The 19,346-nt window shown below is 43.5% G+C and overlaps 1 protein-coding gene across 1 annotated transcript in view; it reads right to left on the bottom strand.

The window, feature by feature from the left end:
* Positions 1-19,346, bottom strand: part of tmtc2b (transmembrane O-mannosyltransferase targeting cadherins 2b) — an 86,130-nt gene that overhangs the window by 2,962 nt on the left and 63,822 nt on the right. The window contains exons 8-11 of the mRNA XM_068603804.1: positions 16,529-16,650; positions 11,295-11,376; positions 9,526-9,640; positions 4,755-4,818 (exon numbers count right to left, since the gene is read on the bottom strand). Of these exons, the coding sequence (XP_068459905.1) occupies positions 4,755-4,818; positions 9,526-9,640; positions 11,295-11,376; positions 16,529-16,650 (383 nt within the window). The remainder of the gene's footprint in view (positions 1-4,754; positions 4,819-9,525; positions 9,641-11,294; positions 11,377-16,528; positions 16,651-19,346) is intronic.

Genomic DNA, 19,346 nt, shown 5'->3' with positions numbered 1-19,346 from the left:
ATTTTAGTGAGAAGTGTGGAAAAGATGTCTAATCTTGTCGCAGAGCTACTGTTTTACTGCTTGAGACGATGGTAATTTCTGTAATTGCCATAGAAAACAAGGAATGTTCAAATAAAACAGTCAGAGCTCAAATGGCTGCTATTATTGCAGCGTTTGTGAGTTTTTCGTCTAATTGTCACCCCAGACATCATTGTCACATGGAATGGCATCTCGACCTACTGAGTGTTCTACCACAAGTCTGAGCCTTAATCTCTTTCTCATGGCTTAGTCAATAATCAAGCGTAATTCCTGGGGCAACGTTCTTGCACGAGAGAAAAGTCTTTTTCTATAAACGTTATAAGAAATGTGAGGCACTGCGAACCATTCACTACAACAGCAGCAGACAAACAGGAAGTCTTTACCCACATTGGTGACATGCTTACGATTAGCCGGTAATTTTGACAATATTTACCGTCTTAGTTCAGTGTTTTTGAATGCTACATTTGCTAATAAGCCCAACAAAATGTTCAACAAATACAAATTCTGGCTTGGAGAACATAAATATGTGTATTAGATGTCATGGCAATCCATTCAATAGTTGTCAAGGCTTTTAACTCTAAAACACAAATGTCAATCTCATGGTGACGCCAAAGAACAAGACAAGGCATCACTAAAGTTATTAGGATTTATTCTCTTGGAACCATGAACGTCTGTTCCAAATATTGTGCCAGTTCATCCATTAGATGTGAGATGTTTCAGACAGTCGGTGACATTTTTGACCAAGTGATGCTCCAGGAATCACCATGGCTAATCCACTTCATCCTCCAAAATTACATGGCAATCCATCCAATATTTGTGACCAAAGCTGCTGGATGGCAAACATACAGACAGATACAACAACATATAAAAAAAAAATCTTCTTTATGTAACTTTGAAATTAAAAATATGATTAATACACTTCTATCAGACTCCAAAAGCCACAGACAACCATTTAAACCGACCATTCGTCCTCACCGTTCAAGACCGTTCCACTCGTCTCACAAAACTCTAAAATCATCTCTGTTTTTCCAGGGTAAAGCTCGGATGAGTGATGCTCCATGCATGAGACGTTTAATAGGAACAATATGTCCAAAAGTCCTGCTTTGCGCATGGGGAGAATTCAATTGATGAATAAATCAAAGAGAATAATCCTGTTGTCCAGTTTTCTACACCACACATATAAACATGTCAAGTAAAGGCCGCCATAGATATTCAGTTCACTAAATGTGATGTCTATTGTGCAATTACGTTAATCCCCTAGCAAAACAAAAAGCTTCTCTCCGTGTTTCAGTTATTGTTCACGGGAGGAGCCAGAGTTCTTGACTTTAATGGTTGAGGTAAGTTTAGGGCTGTTTGTGCAATAAATTACCTTCTGTTTGACCCACCATTTGAAGGTCAAACCACAAAATAACGCTGAGGGATCAATTTGCAAGTTCAGGGATTTTTACAACTCAGAATGATGCCAGACAAAATATTTAACTGTTTATATATATGGACATAGTTGGAGGTGACAGTTAAGGGAATACACGCTAATATATCCAAAACATATGTGACAAGTGTAAAGTGGAACTCTGGGGCAATGACATTTCGTGGCGTTGGTGAGGATGCACCATTAGATGAATTGCACTTATTCTCGTCAGGGGCGAAGGTTTGGTTTTTGAAGTCGGGGGAAATTATGATGAACTCATTATGGATCGTGATTGAATATTTAGATACTACATTATGCTAGTTAGGTAGTTATTATATATAATGCTGGTCTTTTTAGGGAGAAATGTCTGCATTTGGGTAAAACAAATAAATGTTGAGGAGTTGAGGACGTTATTCAGCCTAAGCCCCCAGGAAGACAAACGCTCTTTGAAGCACATTTTTGAGGTGGCCAAACCGTGGAATTATAACTTCTAGGTCAGGCACTTTTGCCATGGGGCCCGAAAATACTTTTCCTTAAAGACTTACATTGGGAAAGAGATGTCGGAAAGTCCTCGGCTGTTTTTGAAATTTGGTCTGAATCAACTTCCCAGTACGAACACTTAAGTAGCTCTCATTGATCATTAGCTCCTTAAAGTTGTAAAATGCACTCATCCAGAGGTATTTTGCTGCTGCCAAACATGTGAACACAAGCTTGAGTGGCTTGGAGCCGACCTTAAAGAAAACACTAGTGCGCTTGTTCATCATAAATGTGAAAGATCACTTTAAGATCGGGGACATTTTATCATTCTGGACTTGATCAAATATTGCTCAAGTTACTGTTGGGAAGGAAGGATTCACTTTTGGCTGTCTCTGAACTTGCATGAAACATCCCAAAACTCTTTAATGGTACGCTCTACTCAGTGTCTTGACCATAATTTCAGCGAATTAACGTGAACTAAATCTGCCGCCACTGACTAATTTTGGGTCGGTTAACTCACTCAGACAAATGTGCAATTACAGGTTGATTAAAAGTGTGACGGATGAGCTTCGTTGGTCCATCGAGAGGAGAGAACAGACATAAGGCGTTTCTCTCCGTTACGTCCGTTTTAAAATTAAACCCTGCAATCTTGCGTTTGCCGCTGCACTTTTTATCGCTTGTCTCTGCCTGCGCAGTTTAAAAATATGTCCAGTCCAGCGACAAAGAACTCTGCGCCATTTCCTGTTATTTATCATGTCAGCTGGCTGGTTTACTGCCCCCAACTAATTGATACAATAAATTGAGAGATTTACCTTATGGATGACACAGTTTGTCTGAAAGGTCAATGGGGAGCAAGCTTTTAAGAAAAATAATGTTTGTCAAGAAAAGAGTAAGGCCTCTGATCCTGGATAGGAAGTTAACTGACTCCTTGTTTTCCTCTCAGTGCAACTCAAAAGAGCTTTTCCTCGGCGCCCATGCAGGATTTATCAACTCCTGAGTTTAGTTTCCTTCAACACTCCCCTGTAGGCTCCTGCTATTTCTCACCCAAGCTGTTCTCCCCCTGCTTTATTTAGCGAAGACTTTTGTGATTCATAACCTTACTCCAGCATTCTTCCGCACCCTTGCAACACTTGCAACTCTCTGCAAAAAGTTCCCTTGTCAAAAGCTTTCAGTTTTTCCTCATTTCCTGCTGCTCTGCAACCTCTCTGCCTGCCTGCCCTTCCCAAAACTGGCATGTAGCAGCAGAGGCACGGCCAGATGTGGAGCATTTTTTATCCCCGGCCATAAAGAAACATATGCTTTGAAGGCTGTGAGAGTAAAAGGTGAGGCGAGGTTGGGGACCTGATCATAATGACTTAAGATCGACATTTGGGTTAGAATATCTACATGTCAAAGGGTGCAGAGATCGGCCAGAGCAAACCAAGCATCCGCTGGGATTTAGCTCATCTGGATAGAAGGAATTATCGGACTTAGGGAGTAAATCTTTCGAACGGAGGGAATTGTCCTCTCACTCAGAGCAAGCAAAAATATGTGCCTAATATAAAACACCAGCGCTTGTGGAGAGTGAAAAGTCAAGCCGCAGTAAAGCAAGACCCGACAAATGAAGATTGACAGGGTACATGGCTTAAGTCAAGTTGCATCGGAAAGAACAAAGGATAATGGTAGAGAAGATAGTTGAAGATGCTAAATTCAGCTGCAAGCAATACCAATGACAAAAGGCATCCAAGCAAAAAGGACCAAGAAGGGGCAAAAAAAAGTGCCTCTGCGTGTGGATGTGGTCATTTGTACAATTACAGATGCCAAGAAACAGTCATGAGAAGATACCACGGATCTGGCCCACGAATAGAACCGTAAGGAACACAAACATCCTCAGTACGTTTTTACAGACGAGCATGTCCATCAGATGGCAGCACCACAGTGCTCTCTTTAAAGGCCAACCCTGTTTCCTAACAATAACGCCACTGTTTATAAAGGTCATGTCCTAGTTTTAAAGAAGATATCCTCAGAAGATATCCTTGAAGATTTCCAAACCAAGTCCAAAGTTTCTACGAACTTTCATAAGCGGAGAAAACAAGTGAGCAGTGACGTGAGAGCGCCCCGCAGCACAAAGAGGGGGTTGTGCTGCTTATTAAAAGGTAATCTGTGGAAACACTCCAACAATTCACCTTAAACTCATGGTTGTCTTACATCATTCACGTATGATGGGTTGTTTTTTTTAAACTAACATCTGGGTTTAATTTGATGTTAAAAATATACAACTCTTTGGCAAAAGATGAAGGCTCCATTGACACTGAGAACAACGGAGACGTGATAGCAGCTCAATTTCATGGTTGCAGTGGAAATCTTACATTTTATCCCTTTGTTATACTCAACTTCTTGTTTGTCTTTTTCTTTGTATATATTATACTGTGGTTTGAAAGCCTTCAGAACTAAACTGTATTTTCCATATAACATTGTCCAGATCATTAATCCTAAACTGATTTATTCTAATCATGACACAGGAACAAACAGACTGACCACATGGCAAACATATTGTGCGCCCTCTGCGGCCCTCCTCCTGCAACAAGCTCTCAAAGACTGGACCCCATTCATTTCCAACATGTCAGAGTCTTTTCGATCTACTTATCCTGGCGTGCCGTTTGAAGCTGATGATGGATGCTACACAAACAAACCTCTGAGCTTAGTAGGAACGTGACCCCTCCCACTCTTCTGAGACCAGCTGACAATGAAGGCCGTTGTGACAAGGCAGAACCGGGCAGTAATAATATTGGAAAGCCACCCAGGCTGTGATTGCTCAGTGTCCATCAGGGGTAAATAGTAATAGGCTCGATTAGCTCGTGGTTTTACTCACATTGGGTCTCAGGCTCGCTGCTTGTCCGTAATACTTCTCGGCTGCCTCGTTTAGGCTGGCTTGTCTGCAAAGGGAAAACAGAGAGAGGCAATCATTACTCATCTTTATTGCTCCTGGCTTCGGAGGAGGCCTCGAACCCTGCATGTTTACTGGCACTCAGGGGTCACTGAGAAAACAACAGGAGGGAAGAGCACGAGGGAAAAGCCAAGAAAAGTCAATCCAATCACATGTTCTCCTTCGATCGCATCTCTCACTTGATAACATCTGTGCTGAGCGGTGCACAGCAAGCACTTTCTGCTTTAATTGAACCTTGATGTGGGGACATTTGGCGTACTGGGAACTTCAAATAAAACCCATCAACAAACCAAGTCAGATCGGGAATATTCACTGTACATTTCTGTTTACAGCTGGTGGGGGAGTCTGTGGTTTGACGTGCTGGCTAAATACTGAGACACTGAAGGAATGAACAGGGAGGAAACACAAAGTCATGTAATCACACTACCATCACAACCTGGCCAGCAGAGGAGACGTCACGCATGCACCAAAACACACCGCATATGCCACACTGCGACAAATATGATTTCTGGGGCAGATGGCTTATCAGCATGAGACCATAGAAGCAGAAAGATATTGTTCCCGAGGACATACAACCTGCATTCGAGACAGGACGTCCTATATTATGCTTTTTACCTTCTTTCATAAGCTGCTCTGCCTACTGTTGTACACAAACCTGTGGCTCCTCTGTCACGAGGCCTTTCCGGTTATTAATGGTCAGAAATGACCTTTATGGTCCACAGCTGCATGCTTTTCACTGATGGTAACCATCGACTCATTACAAACAATTTAACTTTGACGAAGTCAAGGACAGAGTCAACGACGGCTGGGCACGGAGCCCCTCAAGTCGTAATGATCAAAGGAAGCGAGGCCGTTGGAACCACAGCTTCATTTTGGCTGTCGAGGTCCATTAAGGGATCATCATCCATATGGTTTCAGATAAAAGGCAAAGCTTTTATTTTAGGATTACCAGATCAGTGGCCAAAGTAAATGCATAGTATTTCGGTTTGGTTTTAAGGACATCGTCAAACTGTTTTTTAGACTACGATTTTTTTGCTATTATTCTCGTAATGTTTTCTTTAGTAAGATATAACATTTTAAATTGTAAAACGCTAACTATCATATTCACAGAAATAATTTAAGTTCAGCTAGAACTGCGAGCCAAGTGGTGGGCCTAGAAACTGACATTTAAAAGCAATTACTACCAATAAAAGCATCTGGATGTTCTCACCTCATCGATGGGCCTGTATCACTAAGCAAGAGAGCGCAGTTATTATGATATGGGACGAATAAAAATCACATTGAGAGACTCAGCTGCAGCAGTGTTAAGGGCTAAATGAGTCCACCAGCATGCTAACATGCTCACAATGACAATGCTAACATGCTGGAAATCACCAAAGTCAGGAGGTTTCAGCCACTGGAAACCACAGACGTCCGTACAAAATTCCATGGTAATCATTCAGATCGCCGTTGAGACATTTCAGTCTGTGAGCAGAGTCATGCCGACATGACCAAAACACAATCTCTTTGGTGTAATATTGATCTTGAAGATGTTACCGTGCACGTTATCATGTTGCGCGCTTCAGAAATACAGACGGACATGCCACCGCTCTTTGTTTTTCCAGCTCCGGTCCCAAAAAAGCATTTTACATTCCCAAGGCGATCCAGAAACCGACTCAAGTTGCTGAATTTGTCCTGAGATTATAAATGTAGGTTTCACGAACAAACCACAACCTTATGTTTGTTTGCCGGTATAATATTCCGAAGGCACAACCTTCGGAGAGAGCACAAAAAAAAAAAGAAAAGAAAAAAAAAATCTAATTGTATAATATCATTATCACATTATCGGAGGAGAAGCGGAGCGCCGCCACACCGTGACCGACGGGGCAGCGGGACCTCCTGGGGCGGTTTGACTGCGGGTTCTGAGAGGGCAAACAATGGAGGCTAAGTATGTAAACCACTGCCTGGCTTTGAAACCAAGGTACAGTCAGTGGAAGGCTGCAAGAGCACAGCAATAAGGGGGAGGAGTGGATATGGGGGTAGGATTTTTACAATTTTTGGATCTGCGAAGAAAACAACTCTCGACCATATTTCAAATCAGCAACTCAACGCTGATCTTTTTACTCCGACATCTTGTTTTTTTTTCTTCGAGATGGTCTATTAGCCCCAGACGTGCATAAATCAGAGCACCGACAGTACTGCTTATAAGCGTGACATTGTTGGATATTAATGACTGAGTGAACAGATTTTCAACAACAGCCAGATATTTGTGCTAAAACCGCAGCCGCGGTCCCATCTGTTTTTCGCGAGTGCAGAGTTACATTTTTATTTTCGTAAGATTCTCTTATTTAGAATGCTTGACTGAACACAGACATCCTCCCTCAGGGTAGTACTGCATGTGAAGTGTAGTGTAACTTTTTACCAGTGTAATTATTGTCATAGCATTATAAGTTAGTTATACATTTCATACACTTTTTGGAGAAATTGTGACTGTTAAAGATGAACAAATGGGCATATCTAATATCATGACATGCCAGTAACGTACAATAATCTTTTAGATATGGTCTATTATATTATTATGCAAGACATATGGTTCGAATAGGAATCCAGGATGTGAACTATGAGCACATAACCTGCTCGAGTGTGTCTTTTAGAGATTAATTTCCCCCCGGCAGTCCGTGAATATACAGATTTAACATTACCATCTGATGTCACAGTGTCATTTTTGGCTTTCACTGACATTTTACACATTACATTGTATAAACACATCCCCATTCGCCTCACCACTAATCGTCCTTTCCTGACCAACGTTCAAACTATATACAAGAAGAAAAAAAAACATTGTTCAAAGCCGGCAGAAGGAAATTATTAGTTTGGAATGGTCAAAAGACCAAGGGCCCTGGAGGGCAATAAAAGACATTTGTACGTCTGAGAGAGTCTGCCTCTCCTTTTAATCTCTTCGCTTCCCCCGTGTAGATTCACTTGTGTCCCCACCGACCGAGGGCCTTTCCATGTCCGCGTCCAAGACAAACACATAAAGAGCATGAGTGTGGAGGAGTGAGACCCCATGCCAAGCAGGCAGAGAATAGTTCAGCCCGAGCATTGCTTGAAGCTCTTATTTTAGCTGCCAGGGTTCTGGGCCATGGAAGAGGCTCTCAATGCTGAAAGCTGCTGCTGGTGAAGACTGGTGGGGGAGGAGCCACGCATAAAGCAGCCTCTTGGGGAAAGAGACACCAAACTCATGGTCTTAAAGGAATAGTTTTAGGCAAGCATTTTAGGAAACATTTGCCGACAGTCACATGTGAAGATTAATAAAGTACGTAGCACTCTTGTCTATCCATGAAGCGCCAGCCAGCTGGTAGTTAGTTGAGTTTAGCAGACGGGTACCAGGCTCTGTCCAAAAGGTAGAACATCCACCCACGAGCACCTTTGAGGCTCAATCATGAACATGTTATATCTCATTTGTTTAATCAGTATCACAATCGAGAAGTGTAAATATGACGTATTAGGTTTTATAGGCAGTCATGAGTTTCCAATGGAATGAGCAGAAAAAGATAATCATATGTTATTCCAACTTTCGGAGCGTTGATGCAACATTCAAATCATTCCATCATTAAAGTTGCCTAACATGGTGCGTGTTGGGTCGGCATATTTTCACATCCTATACGTGAATTAGGGGTTTATTTCAGAGTTGCTGATCGTTTGTACAGACTAACGGATGAATCATTCTTTTGACTTTTTTTTTTTTTTTACAGCTCAATCTGAATGAAGTGTTTTTACAATGAGTTAACAAGGCAATTAAGCTTTTATTCGTTCGGTGTAAAAATTTGTATTCGTCAGACGGAGCAAACTCGCCACTTGCCCGCAATGCGTCCTGGCACATGTTGGCACAGTCGGCACGGCTTCTCGGCAGGAGAAATCAGCTTCCTCTGTCAATGCAGCGGGCGCCGGGGCTTTAACTAGACCACATTTGCCCTCAGCACTGATTGGACATCCACATTAAAGTTGGCAAATTTTTGCTTTAAGATTGCTAAGTCAACCAGCTGTTGGCTGTGGCTTCATGAGAGTGGTGTCAATTTCCTCACCTCGCTCTCTGCAAGCAAAGGACTTGAATGGCCTTCATGTGTTTAAAGAAGGAAATCTCTAAACAGGTTAATCATTTTGTAGGTTTATTCAGTCAGCGGGGCGTCAGACAAACTTCCACTCATGGCCTGTGTTCAGAAACACAACAGCTTGTGGGCTGCTGACGCTTTGCCTCTGAGCCTCATCAGCTGAACCTCGCGCTGATTTGGAAGCTGACTTTTAAGCGCGAGCCAGGGCGAGCAGAGAAACAGTGGGACAGAGTGCGAGAAGGGTATGGAGAGAGCAGGAGCGAGCGTATGAAGAAACATTAGCTGCACAGCATGCTAAGACAAACCAGCAGCTCTCTGGCTGGCATGCAGCGAGAAAAGAGGATTACAAAGTACAGCCAAGTAAATCGCACTGGCTGAGGAGGAGTGTAAGCCCCTGGATAAACCGTGCAGACAGTAGACCTCCCTCTCTCACACACAGCCTCCATTCTACTCAACCTTGGAAAACTGTGTCCCAGCCATCTCGTCGATGAAAAATGAATTACAGTACATGCGGTGTCCTTTTTTTGTTTGTTGTTGTTGTTGCTTTGCACGTGCCGGGTTTTTTGAAATCATCAAAAACAGAATCCTTCCAATCAAAAACTCACCTGAGCATGTGGGCCGCGCTGAAGACCACATCGAACTCCCTGCTGTCGAGGCGCGCGGCTTTCTCGGCCATCTCTGCGGCTTCCAGCAGCCGCGACTCTTCCAACAAAAACTGACCTGGCGGGGCAGGAGAGAACAGCACTACTGTTAAAACGCTGAGGGATCCCCACAGAGGCACAGGGGGGACACACAGTATGCGAGTGTTGCCTTTGGCCCGGTAGAGAGGAGCAGCCTGGTCTGCCCCTGAAATGATATGCTGATACTAGATATGAGTGCAACATACCGTCGTCACTCTTCGCCCATCTCTCAGAGTCATTTGTTCAGGTTAGCTGAGCTTGATAGATCTGTTTCTTTAAGATGAAACTGTGCCTTGGGGAAGGTTTGTGTCTTGTTACGGGTGCGGCCGCGTTTGGAGTCGACCTCTGTCGACCGCAGAATGAGATAGGATCGTGGAAGCCGGACGGGGCTATGGACAGGGGTCGGACCGCTTGGTACGGTCCAGGTTTAGAGAGGTATTAATACCCTGTTGACTTTGGTTAGCCCCACTACTGTACCAGGATGCTAAATCGCTCTGTGAACCTGAGCATATTTTCCTTAATAACTGGGGATGAAATTGAAGCCATGAGTAGCGGCCTGAGGTGAGAGACAGATGTAAAGGGAGTCTTCAGGGCGTAAAAAGCTCCAGGTTACAAACACATCTGCCGTTATGGAGGGGTTATGATATATCAAAGCGAATCTTTGAGTAATAAAGGAAAGACAGCCACTGCATCAGGACATTTTTAAATGTTTTTCAAAGCTGTGTATACAGACTTTGACACTGCAATCCTTGTCCATCATGTAACGGCGTGATTTTTAGGAAAATATTGGAAGATCTCGTTGTGAACCCAGAACCAGTCCCAGTACATGGGAAACTTGAGCTTTTGGGTTTCTGGTCAGCAACCATTAAAACCACAACTCCAGTTATAAACATCCACAGTACATACGATCATTTGGTGTTTTCTTGAGTGGTAAACTGGTAATATGTTAATCTGTAAACTAGCAGCCGGTCCTGATTATAATATGTTAATATGAAATGGTTTGTGTCTGAGCCAATAAGAAATCGGTTTGCATAAAGGAGACGCTCCACCTTTAATCATCTATCAATTTCATGTCTATCTATGTTCTGTTCTTTGCCTCTGAAGTGAGTTATTAACCTTTAAAGGTGACAACGTAGACATGCTAAAGTACTTTGGGAAAATGCAAAAATCCACCATTAACCTGGTGTGTTGATCGCTTTAAATGTCACATGCAAGCTGGTGCAATAACAGCAAGCTCACACTTCACTTCATCATACAACGCTATCTGAGACAGACAGGCCTTTAAATAAAGGAAGTCATTAACTTGTCGGCTTATTCAAAATCAATCTTAATAGCGCAGGATTTAAATGAAAGAGGTAACGCAGCTGCAACGTCAAGTTATATGGAAATAAAACAAGACAAGAGAAATGCTGAAGTTGTCACGTTCCATATTTAAATTAAATCAAGGAGAACAATCTGAGGAAATCCTCCTCTCCTGTTGGGATCCTCTACTAACCGCATGCAGACGGACACGGTGGCTGATCAAGAGGACAGATGAGGTCAGCCAACACTGCTGTCTGGACAACTGGCCAAGTTTGTGCTTGAGTGCATCACATGTGTGTTAAATTGACCAATAATATCATTGAGGATGTAAAAATAGAGGCAAAACGCAAATTAGAGGTAAAAAAAACAACAATAAAAGCCTCCATACATACCATAATGCATATAGCAGTTGCCTTTTGCAGGATCGAGCTGGATGGCCTTCAGGAAGTACCTCTCCGCTTCAGTTTTCTGCCCCTAAGAGGGAAGGATTAAACAGCGTCATTATTGTTTTAACTGCTCTTCAAAACTACTCATTATAAAAAATACCGCACTCAACTCAACAGCAAAAATATCTTCTTGTTTACCTAATGTCCCCCTCCAAACCGCAGACCTACTTTTACAATAAATCTTAATAAATGGACATGAAACACACGGACCACGGGTGTTTTTCTTCCAGGCTCATGTGTCGCCCTGTCAAAGTACACACTTGGCACAACCGACCAGGGAGAGCGAAGGCTCATTCATTACACACGTTTATCTGCGCAAATAACACTTCCAGAGCATAACCGCAGCTTGCCGGTGTGTGGCCCGGCTGCAATGAAACAAGGCAGAGGGCAGTGGAAATGGAAATGGAGCGAGAGGAGAGGAAAGAGACAGGAGCATTGAGGGCAAGGATACATCTATAGGGATCTTTAGGTTCACACAAGCACAGGGGTGCATGGCACACACACACACACACACATTTCTTTTTATCTGTCTGCTTCACTAACGTTTAAACGGATAAAGGACTCCATACTGGGAGGGTGAGCGGAGCATGATGAGGAGAAGCATCACTGAAGCCCTGTGGACCTGAAGGGCTCCCTGAGGTCCTTCAGGCGGTGACACGTAACCAATCATAGCTCAAACGGAACAGAGCAGCTGGCCAATAGCGCTGCCAGCTGGGACTTTGACACATCCTTTGCTCTCAGTTGGGCACCAGATGCCATCTGATCAACAATTAACAACGCACGCTCGTCTATAAAGGCTGATGTTTTAGCGCCAACAATGCAGCCATTAGTGTGTGTTTCACGACAAGATGAAGCCTTTGCATGAATAAAACATGAAGTCAATTGTTAAATTGGAGTTGTGTCAGGCCTGTCAAGGCTTGAGGTGAAATACAAAATCGTCAGGAATTATGGAAGATTTAAAAAAGATCGTGTAAGCAAGGATACATAATGTATATGAATTCAGTGTGAAATACAGCTAAAGCGTCAGTTTAGTCCAAAGAAAGAATGGGCTCAAATCCAATCAGTACAGCGTAGCAAGTAATGACATACTTAGTCAAGTGTATACCTTTTCAGTGAGCTGTAGATTCAACAAATACATCATTTTCTAATGTAAACATATGAGTGAGGTTTCCCTTCATGCTGTAGAAAATCAAGCCTGCGCTAAGTATAAGTTTAATAGAGTTGATGGTGTCCAAGTAGCGATCACAGTTCCAGTCTGAAAAGCATCCTCTCTGTGTATTATTATACTCATATTCACAGATGTAGGAATGTGTAAGTTTAAGGGGCCAGCTGGTTTTATAATAACACAGGCCGTCTGTTTATTAAACCTTAGAATAAAGCTTTCACACATTGGATTGAGTTGAGTGGTAGTAAGTGGTCGGAGGACTTCTACTATGACACGTCTATGTGTATTAATGGCTACCATGCCCAGCAAAAGATACAGTATCTGGCAGTTAGGACTTCAAAACGTAACAAGTTGCTCTATTCCCATCATATTGCAAGTTTATCAAGTTTATCAGTTTATTAATCCAGAGAGAGGTGATTTGTTACAGTTGTTGTTGTGTTTCATCACAGTTGTTTGTAACCCAGTCAACTGCATTGTATTTCATCTTCAAAGTATTGGATTATAATCCATTTGGCTGACCTGCTGTATGTCTCTATGACTAAGGAAGGATGAAACCCAACCACCTCAGATGCTCAATGTTCTTGTTGTTCTCAGCAAGGTCAATCACGCCAATGCTTCCAACCCAAGCGGGAAACCAAAATAATATGGGAAGTCAATAACAAAATGCCAACCGCCCCTTCAAACCACACTTTCCATTAAATATATCCACTTCTCATTCTGCTCGCTGTCTGGATACAATATCCTCCCTTCTGTCACACACATGCTGAGAATACTGGCGCATGCATTACACCTCAAACCTCCTGATAACATCGGATAAACTGCAGATGGCTCTGCGGACGCCGAGGTGATTACGACTGACGCCTGCATCGCATTAGCCGAGGAAATGACAAGTCGACGACTGGAACCAATATTGCAAGCGCCAGGACGCCCGTGTCCATCTCTGACCTGTGGTTTGCACAGAGAGGCCGAATCACATCCTGATCTCCGGGGTGTCAGCAGAGGTGTGGAGGGGTCAGCGAAGCGGGGGGGGGGGGGGGGGGGGGGTGGGGCGATACTGATCTGGGTTATTAACTCTCCCTTCCTCTTTTATATCGTCCACCCCTCATCCACAAATCGCAGCAACTTGTTACTCTCTGTGCCTCAGCGACCAGCTCAGCTCCACCGTCCTCCTCTCACCCTTCTCTGACCCCGCTGCCAAGCCCCATCTCCACGTCTTTCCACCTCCCCCACGGGGGATCTGAACCTCAAAACCCCGGGCGGTATCTGAAGTTTCTTCATCACTCACAGTGGTGCCACAATGTAGGGGATGAAAGGAGAGGGGGGGGGGGGGGCGCTGGGCAGGTCAACTTCCTGCGCTGGTTTTGATCACACTTAAATGCTGTTGTCATCAGGCGCAGAGCGATAACAGGGAGAGAGTACATGAAATGCTCACTTTTAATTCCTCTGGAGAAACTTTCCAATGCATTTCAAGAAGAAGAAAAAAACTCCTTTCGTTCCTATTTTTCTCGTGGATAACGAGGCTTTAAGCTTGTCCAAACAACTAAGTTCCCTTGGCATTATTTGCACTCACAGAATCACAGGGGCTCAGCACCACTGTAGCATTTATAAGGGTTAGAGATGTACAGACACTCATCCCTGCAGGTTTGAGCTCTACTGTCTTTCAAAATCAATAACACTTTCTTTTATGAAATGAGTTTCTCTTAACGGCCCACTGCATCCATTTCTGAGTCCTATTCACCAAGTCAAACAGCTCTCTTAAGAATTGTGTCGTTCCCGTTGACTGTCCTCGCTGACATTCTTTGGTTTCAGATAGTTTTTGATGTCCCGTGGCTTTTCTCTCACAGAAAGGAATTCATGTCATCTTAACAAGCGACTTTTGTCTGCGGTGTCGAGCTGAACTATTCCTTAAGCTGACCAGTAGTCCGTCTACGGATGGGAAAAATCAATCTAGTGCGGTGCTGGAGCTGAATTTCATTTTAGACACACAATGGTGAATGAACAGCAAGACTTCTACGCAGAGGATACACTTTGTAATGAAGCTATTGAGCCACAAATGTATGACGCACATGAGGAAGGATCAACACAATCATCAAATTTCATGATACGTTTTGACATTTCAGTTCGATCAAAAGATTTACACCACAACCTGTCTGTGCAGTGTACGTGAAGCTCACCAGCGACATTAGCTTAGCTTAGCATAAAGATTGTAAGACGAGCCTCTCCAAAGATAACGAAACCTGCCAGCTCGTTCACGCCTTTGTGTGGATCTAACAACCAAGAATGAACACGTTAATAAGTGACCATTCTTGCTGGACAGAGCCATGCTAGATGTGCTCTCTTCTTTCCAGTCTTCATGCTAAGCTAGGCTAACTCTCTCCTGGCTCCAGCTTCATATTTATCAATCTTCTCATCAAGCTGTGCATCTTTCTCTGGCAAGAAAGCGACCAAGTGCATTTCCCAAGATGTCTTTTTCAAGCATATATTTGACGTTTTATGTCAGTGAGCCTGGCCAAGTAATAGTCTCGCCAAAACCTGTAAAACCAATAGCGTCTGATTTTGTATTTATATTAAATAAATGAGAATCAGCGTGTTAATGCGTGAGCTTTGGAGGTGCTGGTGGGTGGACATTCGTATAGACAGAGCCAATCCTTATGCTCAGAGTTAACTCTGAAGCTGCTGGCCGGAGCTTCATATTTGCTCTGCAGATATGAAAGTGGTATTAATCTTCTCATCTAGCTCTCGGCAGGAAAGAAAACACTCACATTTCCCAAAACGTCACACTATTCCTTCTGAAGGGCTTAATATAAAGCTCTGATACAAAAACTGACAAAAATTGTTAAATCTTGGATTTTCCAGCCAGTTTCGGTAACTGATGGGCGAGCAAAATTCTTCCACACATGTCAGTTGTGAAACACAAAACTCCTAATTTTGAAAAGACTATGAATGAATAGAAGTTAAAAAAGACTCTGTTTCCATAAGGGAAATGAAAAGGGACGCGGCCAGAAAGACTCGAGCCGGTCTGTGGAATTCCAGATCCCGCCGCAGGCTATCGCACACATTGACGTCTTTTCATCAGGGCCCAGACTGGGTGAGAGAGGGGCCAGCGCTGAAGAGGAGGCCTCCACCCCGATTCTGACCGTCTGTGCAACTCTTTTCTAATTTGTTTATTTCTCTGCTTGACAGTCTATTTCAGCGCAAACTGCTCCTCTCGGTCAGCTCGACTCGTCTATCTAGCTGCGATCTGTAACGGATGACTGTGTGACCCGACCACATGGCCACCTCTACGTAAACCCGGCGACACTGGAAACTGCTTCTGCCCCTGAGACCTTTCTGCGTGGACGGCATTTTCTCTGGTTATTGAAACACATGTCAGCTGTGCGACCCCGACAGGATATTATCTGCGTCTTGGAAAACGCCGGACAAATGCTGATTTATTTCTTGGGATATTCACAGTTTTAATTTGGCAGGGCAACATTACAAGCATGCCAAATGCCTGATATTGGTTTTGCTGTTGGTTCAAAGTGGTGAATGCGGTTTTTGGAGCTCCTTTTTTAAAACCTAATGGCAAATTACAAGGACCGAAAAACAGGCTGCCAGGACGAGGTTTTTAATCAGGAAGTCCTATTCCCATCTCAGACAGGAGCATCGTGAGAAACACAAGGTGACAACCTTCTCTCTCATGCTCACTCTCTTCCAATCTTTTCCCCCCCTCTCTCACCCACACACTATTGATTAACTGTAGAGACTTGAGGAGGACATTACGAACTATCAGTAAAGAGCTGGAAAAGACTGATGAAAAGTCAGGAGGGGTGAAAGAGAGTGTAATAAAAAGAGAAAGAGAGTGCGCACAGGCAGAGAACCTGAGAACCGATTCGGTGAAACAGAAAGTCCAGACAATGTCACCTCCTCGAGACAGTCGGCCGGCAAAAACAGCTTCAAAAACAACTTTTTTCAAAGGTAAAATGTGTTTGGCCTTAAAGATAGAACCAGCGAGGAGGAATTGTCAGAAAGTTACCGTCATAGCCAGCAGTTTGCCATAGGTGAGGTGTGCAGGAATGTGGTCCGGCTTGGCTCGCAGGGATTCTCTGTACCAGTGTTCAGCCTCGGTCAGCTTGTTCAGTCGAATGTAGGCCTCTCCTGTGGGAGCAAAGTGGGCGGGGTCAGAGGTCAAGCGCTCAAAAGGTTAAGACATCACAAATCTTCCCATTGTTCAGCTGTGAGACCAGAGTTCAACCCAGAGGGGCACAGCATTCGTTCCACACGCCATGCTGGTTTATTTAGATTTTTTTTATCCAATTACGTGTTTTTGTATGATGCCAGATACTGGACGAAGAGAATGCAGATGTTAACCTTTTGTTTTAGAGGACCACGATGCAAAGAATTGTCTTACTTTCTGTATTTCACAAAAGCAAATCTTTGATAGCCAGTCAGTAATGCATGACTCGGTCACCGCCAGCGTTTTTTTTACTTCTTAAAAACTGAAATGAGCTGTGTGCCTTCATAACTATCGGGGAATACACTGTCTCTGTAACGCACTCCCTCACTCTCTCTGATCTGTCAGACGTCATGTGATACCTCCCCCACCGCCACTTCTGACCCTCTGCTCGCTAACACCTGAAAAAACAATGCCCTCTCTTTCATATCCATCCAATAACACATGTATTACTGCAGGAATTTGACAACAGTGGCTGGTGATTGAACACAACACAGTTCAAATCAACATCATAACATGTTTAGGGAAAGAAACAGAATATATCCCAGTTATGAAAATTTAACACGAACTTGAGTGGACAAGTTGTTTGGACTAGAGTGGGCTGACACTTTAATTCTGAGAGGATTAGATCTAATCTCTTCCCCTGATAGGAAAGCGTGATAAGCAACAGGTGTCCCACGCCTCATCACAACTCAGGGACCTTTTTCATTATTTCAAAACACACATTCTCCTTTCTCCTTTTTCTGCGAATGAGCAATAATGCTGTGTAATAATACCTCTTAACACACAAGCATGTGCCCCCCTCCCCCTGAGATGTAAAGCAATACATGATAATGTATTTTCAAGATGATATCCATCAGCATAGCCTTATGTTTCACATTTAAGTGTGCTAAACCATAAAATTGTAGCTTCATTATTATCACAAATGCTAACCATCAAATAGAGCAATAATAATATCCAGTACTAGCCAGTTTGTCCACTCCAATGTGACGTTCATTCTAAAAATACTGAACAACTTCAGTTTAATAAATCATCAATGTGTTTGATAGACAGAATTCGCTGCATTTTAAACCCAAGGCAACCGAGCTATTCTCAAAAACACCGGTCTGCACAGGCCTGTTTTGACCCGACCGCGTCATTAGTCCACGGCTTTAAACGTGGCCGAGTAGCTTGTCTCGCGCTCATGGCAGCAGACGTCTGTATGAGATTAGCACAAACATCAACGTGCAATTAGAAGTGACATTGAATCCAAGGAGCTGAAAAGCAGCCCCTCAGAGTGGAACATTCCTCAGCCCACCAGAGAGCGTTGGAGCGAGACCAGCAGGGTGCAGATTACCACCCAGGTCCGCCTCTGATGAAAGCTTCGGCTGCTCGGCGTCTGACAAACAGCATGAGAGCGGGCGCGCCGAGCGAACACTGGAGATATGTATGAGCAGGTGGGCCAAATGTGCAAATCAGTTCAGCCGGGAAACAACGGCATACTGCAGAAATTACAGGTCTCTGGCTCAGTGGCTCCATTACAGACGCAGCGCTGCTCCTGAACGCTGACTGGAGCTTTCATCAACATTTTGACATAATCTCGGCAGCTCTGTCAAATTGCATTTTGCCAACATACAGTGTAAGCGAACCCAGGGCACTACCAAGTCTAGATTACAGACATCCTGGGTTTCGAGCGTGTGTGTGTGTATGTGTGTGTGTGTGCGTGTGTATGTGTGTGTGTAAGCAGCTGCATGTGTGTGTGTGAGTGAGAGAACATTAGCAGGAGGGAGACAGAGAGAGAGAGAGAAAAAAAAAGTTAAAAAAGCAAAAGAAAGCAGATATAATGAGCTTGGAAGCAGCTGCTCTACAGCAGGAATATAACAAGCTGGCTTGTTCTTGTCGTGAAAAGCAAATGAACTTTGTTAAACATGATATTAGGAAGCCGACTACTGTGTCAAAACGCTGTTTAACAGCATCCATTCCAGATTGATTTCTTAAAGAAGAATTTCACTGATATAGTTGTTTGCCTGATGATGTTTGATGGTGTTTTTTGAACCATTTTTAGCGCTCCTTAAAACCTTTGGCCCAGGCTTAACTTAAACACTGGGCTGCAGAAAGCTAGCGTGAGCTTAGCCTAGTTTCCATCTTCATATCTAATAAGCAAGGGCTTAAGCTAAGCCCCAGGTTTCAGATTTACAACCGGGAATGTGAACCTGGGGTTAACGTCTCCTGAACTCTCACAGCACAAGCGGCATGAAAAGTGTTTGCCTCCTTGACAATATCTACCCATTAATAGACAACGCAATCTGGAATCACAAACGACAACCATTCTGTCGGCTTTGTGTTAACTTATCCAACTGATTTGAACGTTTTTGGGGCAAATTCCCAAAGGTCTGGGATAACCCTGCTCTTCAGTGGGTGTTAGTGAGCCTCAGGATACAACACATTCAAAGCTGCAACAGTAAAACAGCTAATGGGGCTGTAAGCAGTGGTCTTACTTTCAATTAGTAATCCATTAATGCTAATTGAAAGTTTGGTTCAGTTCAAGTGCTGACGGTCCGGAAGGAGAAAAAAAGGTCATCTGTTTAAGAGACCCAACACAACAAAGTCAAACAAAAACGGATTGAGACTCATCATCTAA

The sequence above is a fragment of the Clinocottus analis genome, unplaced genomic scaffold (assembly GCF_023055335.1).
Source record: "Clinocottus analis isolate CAN_PGR_092001 unplaced genomic scaffold, fCliAna1.0.p SCAF_6, whole genome shotgun sequence".
Lineage (NCBI taxonomy): Eukaryota > Metazoa > Chordata > Actinopteri > Perciformes > Cottidae > Clinocottus > Clinocottus analis.
This window is presented reverse-complemented; position numbering and strand designations above follow the sequence as displayed.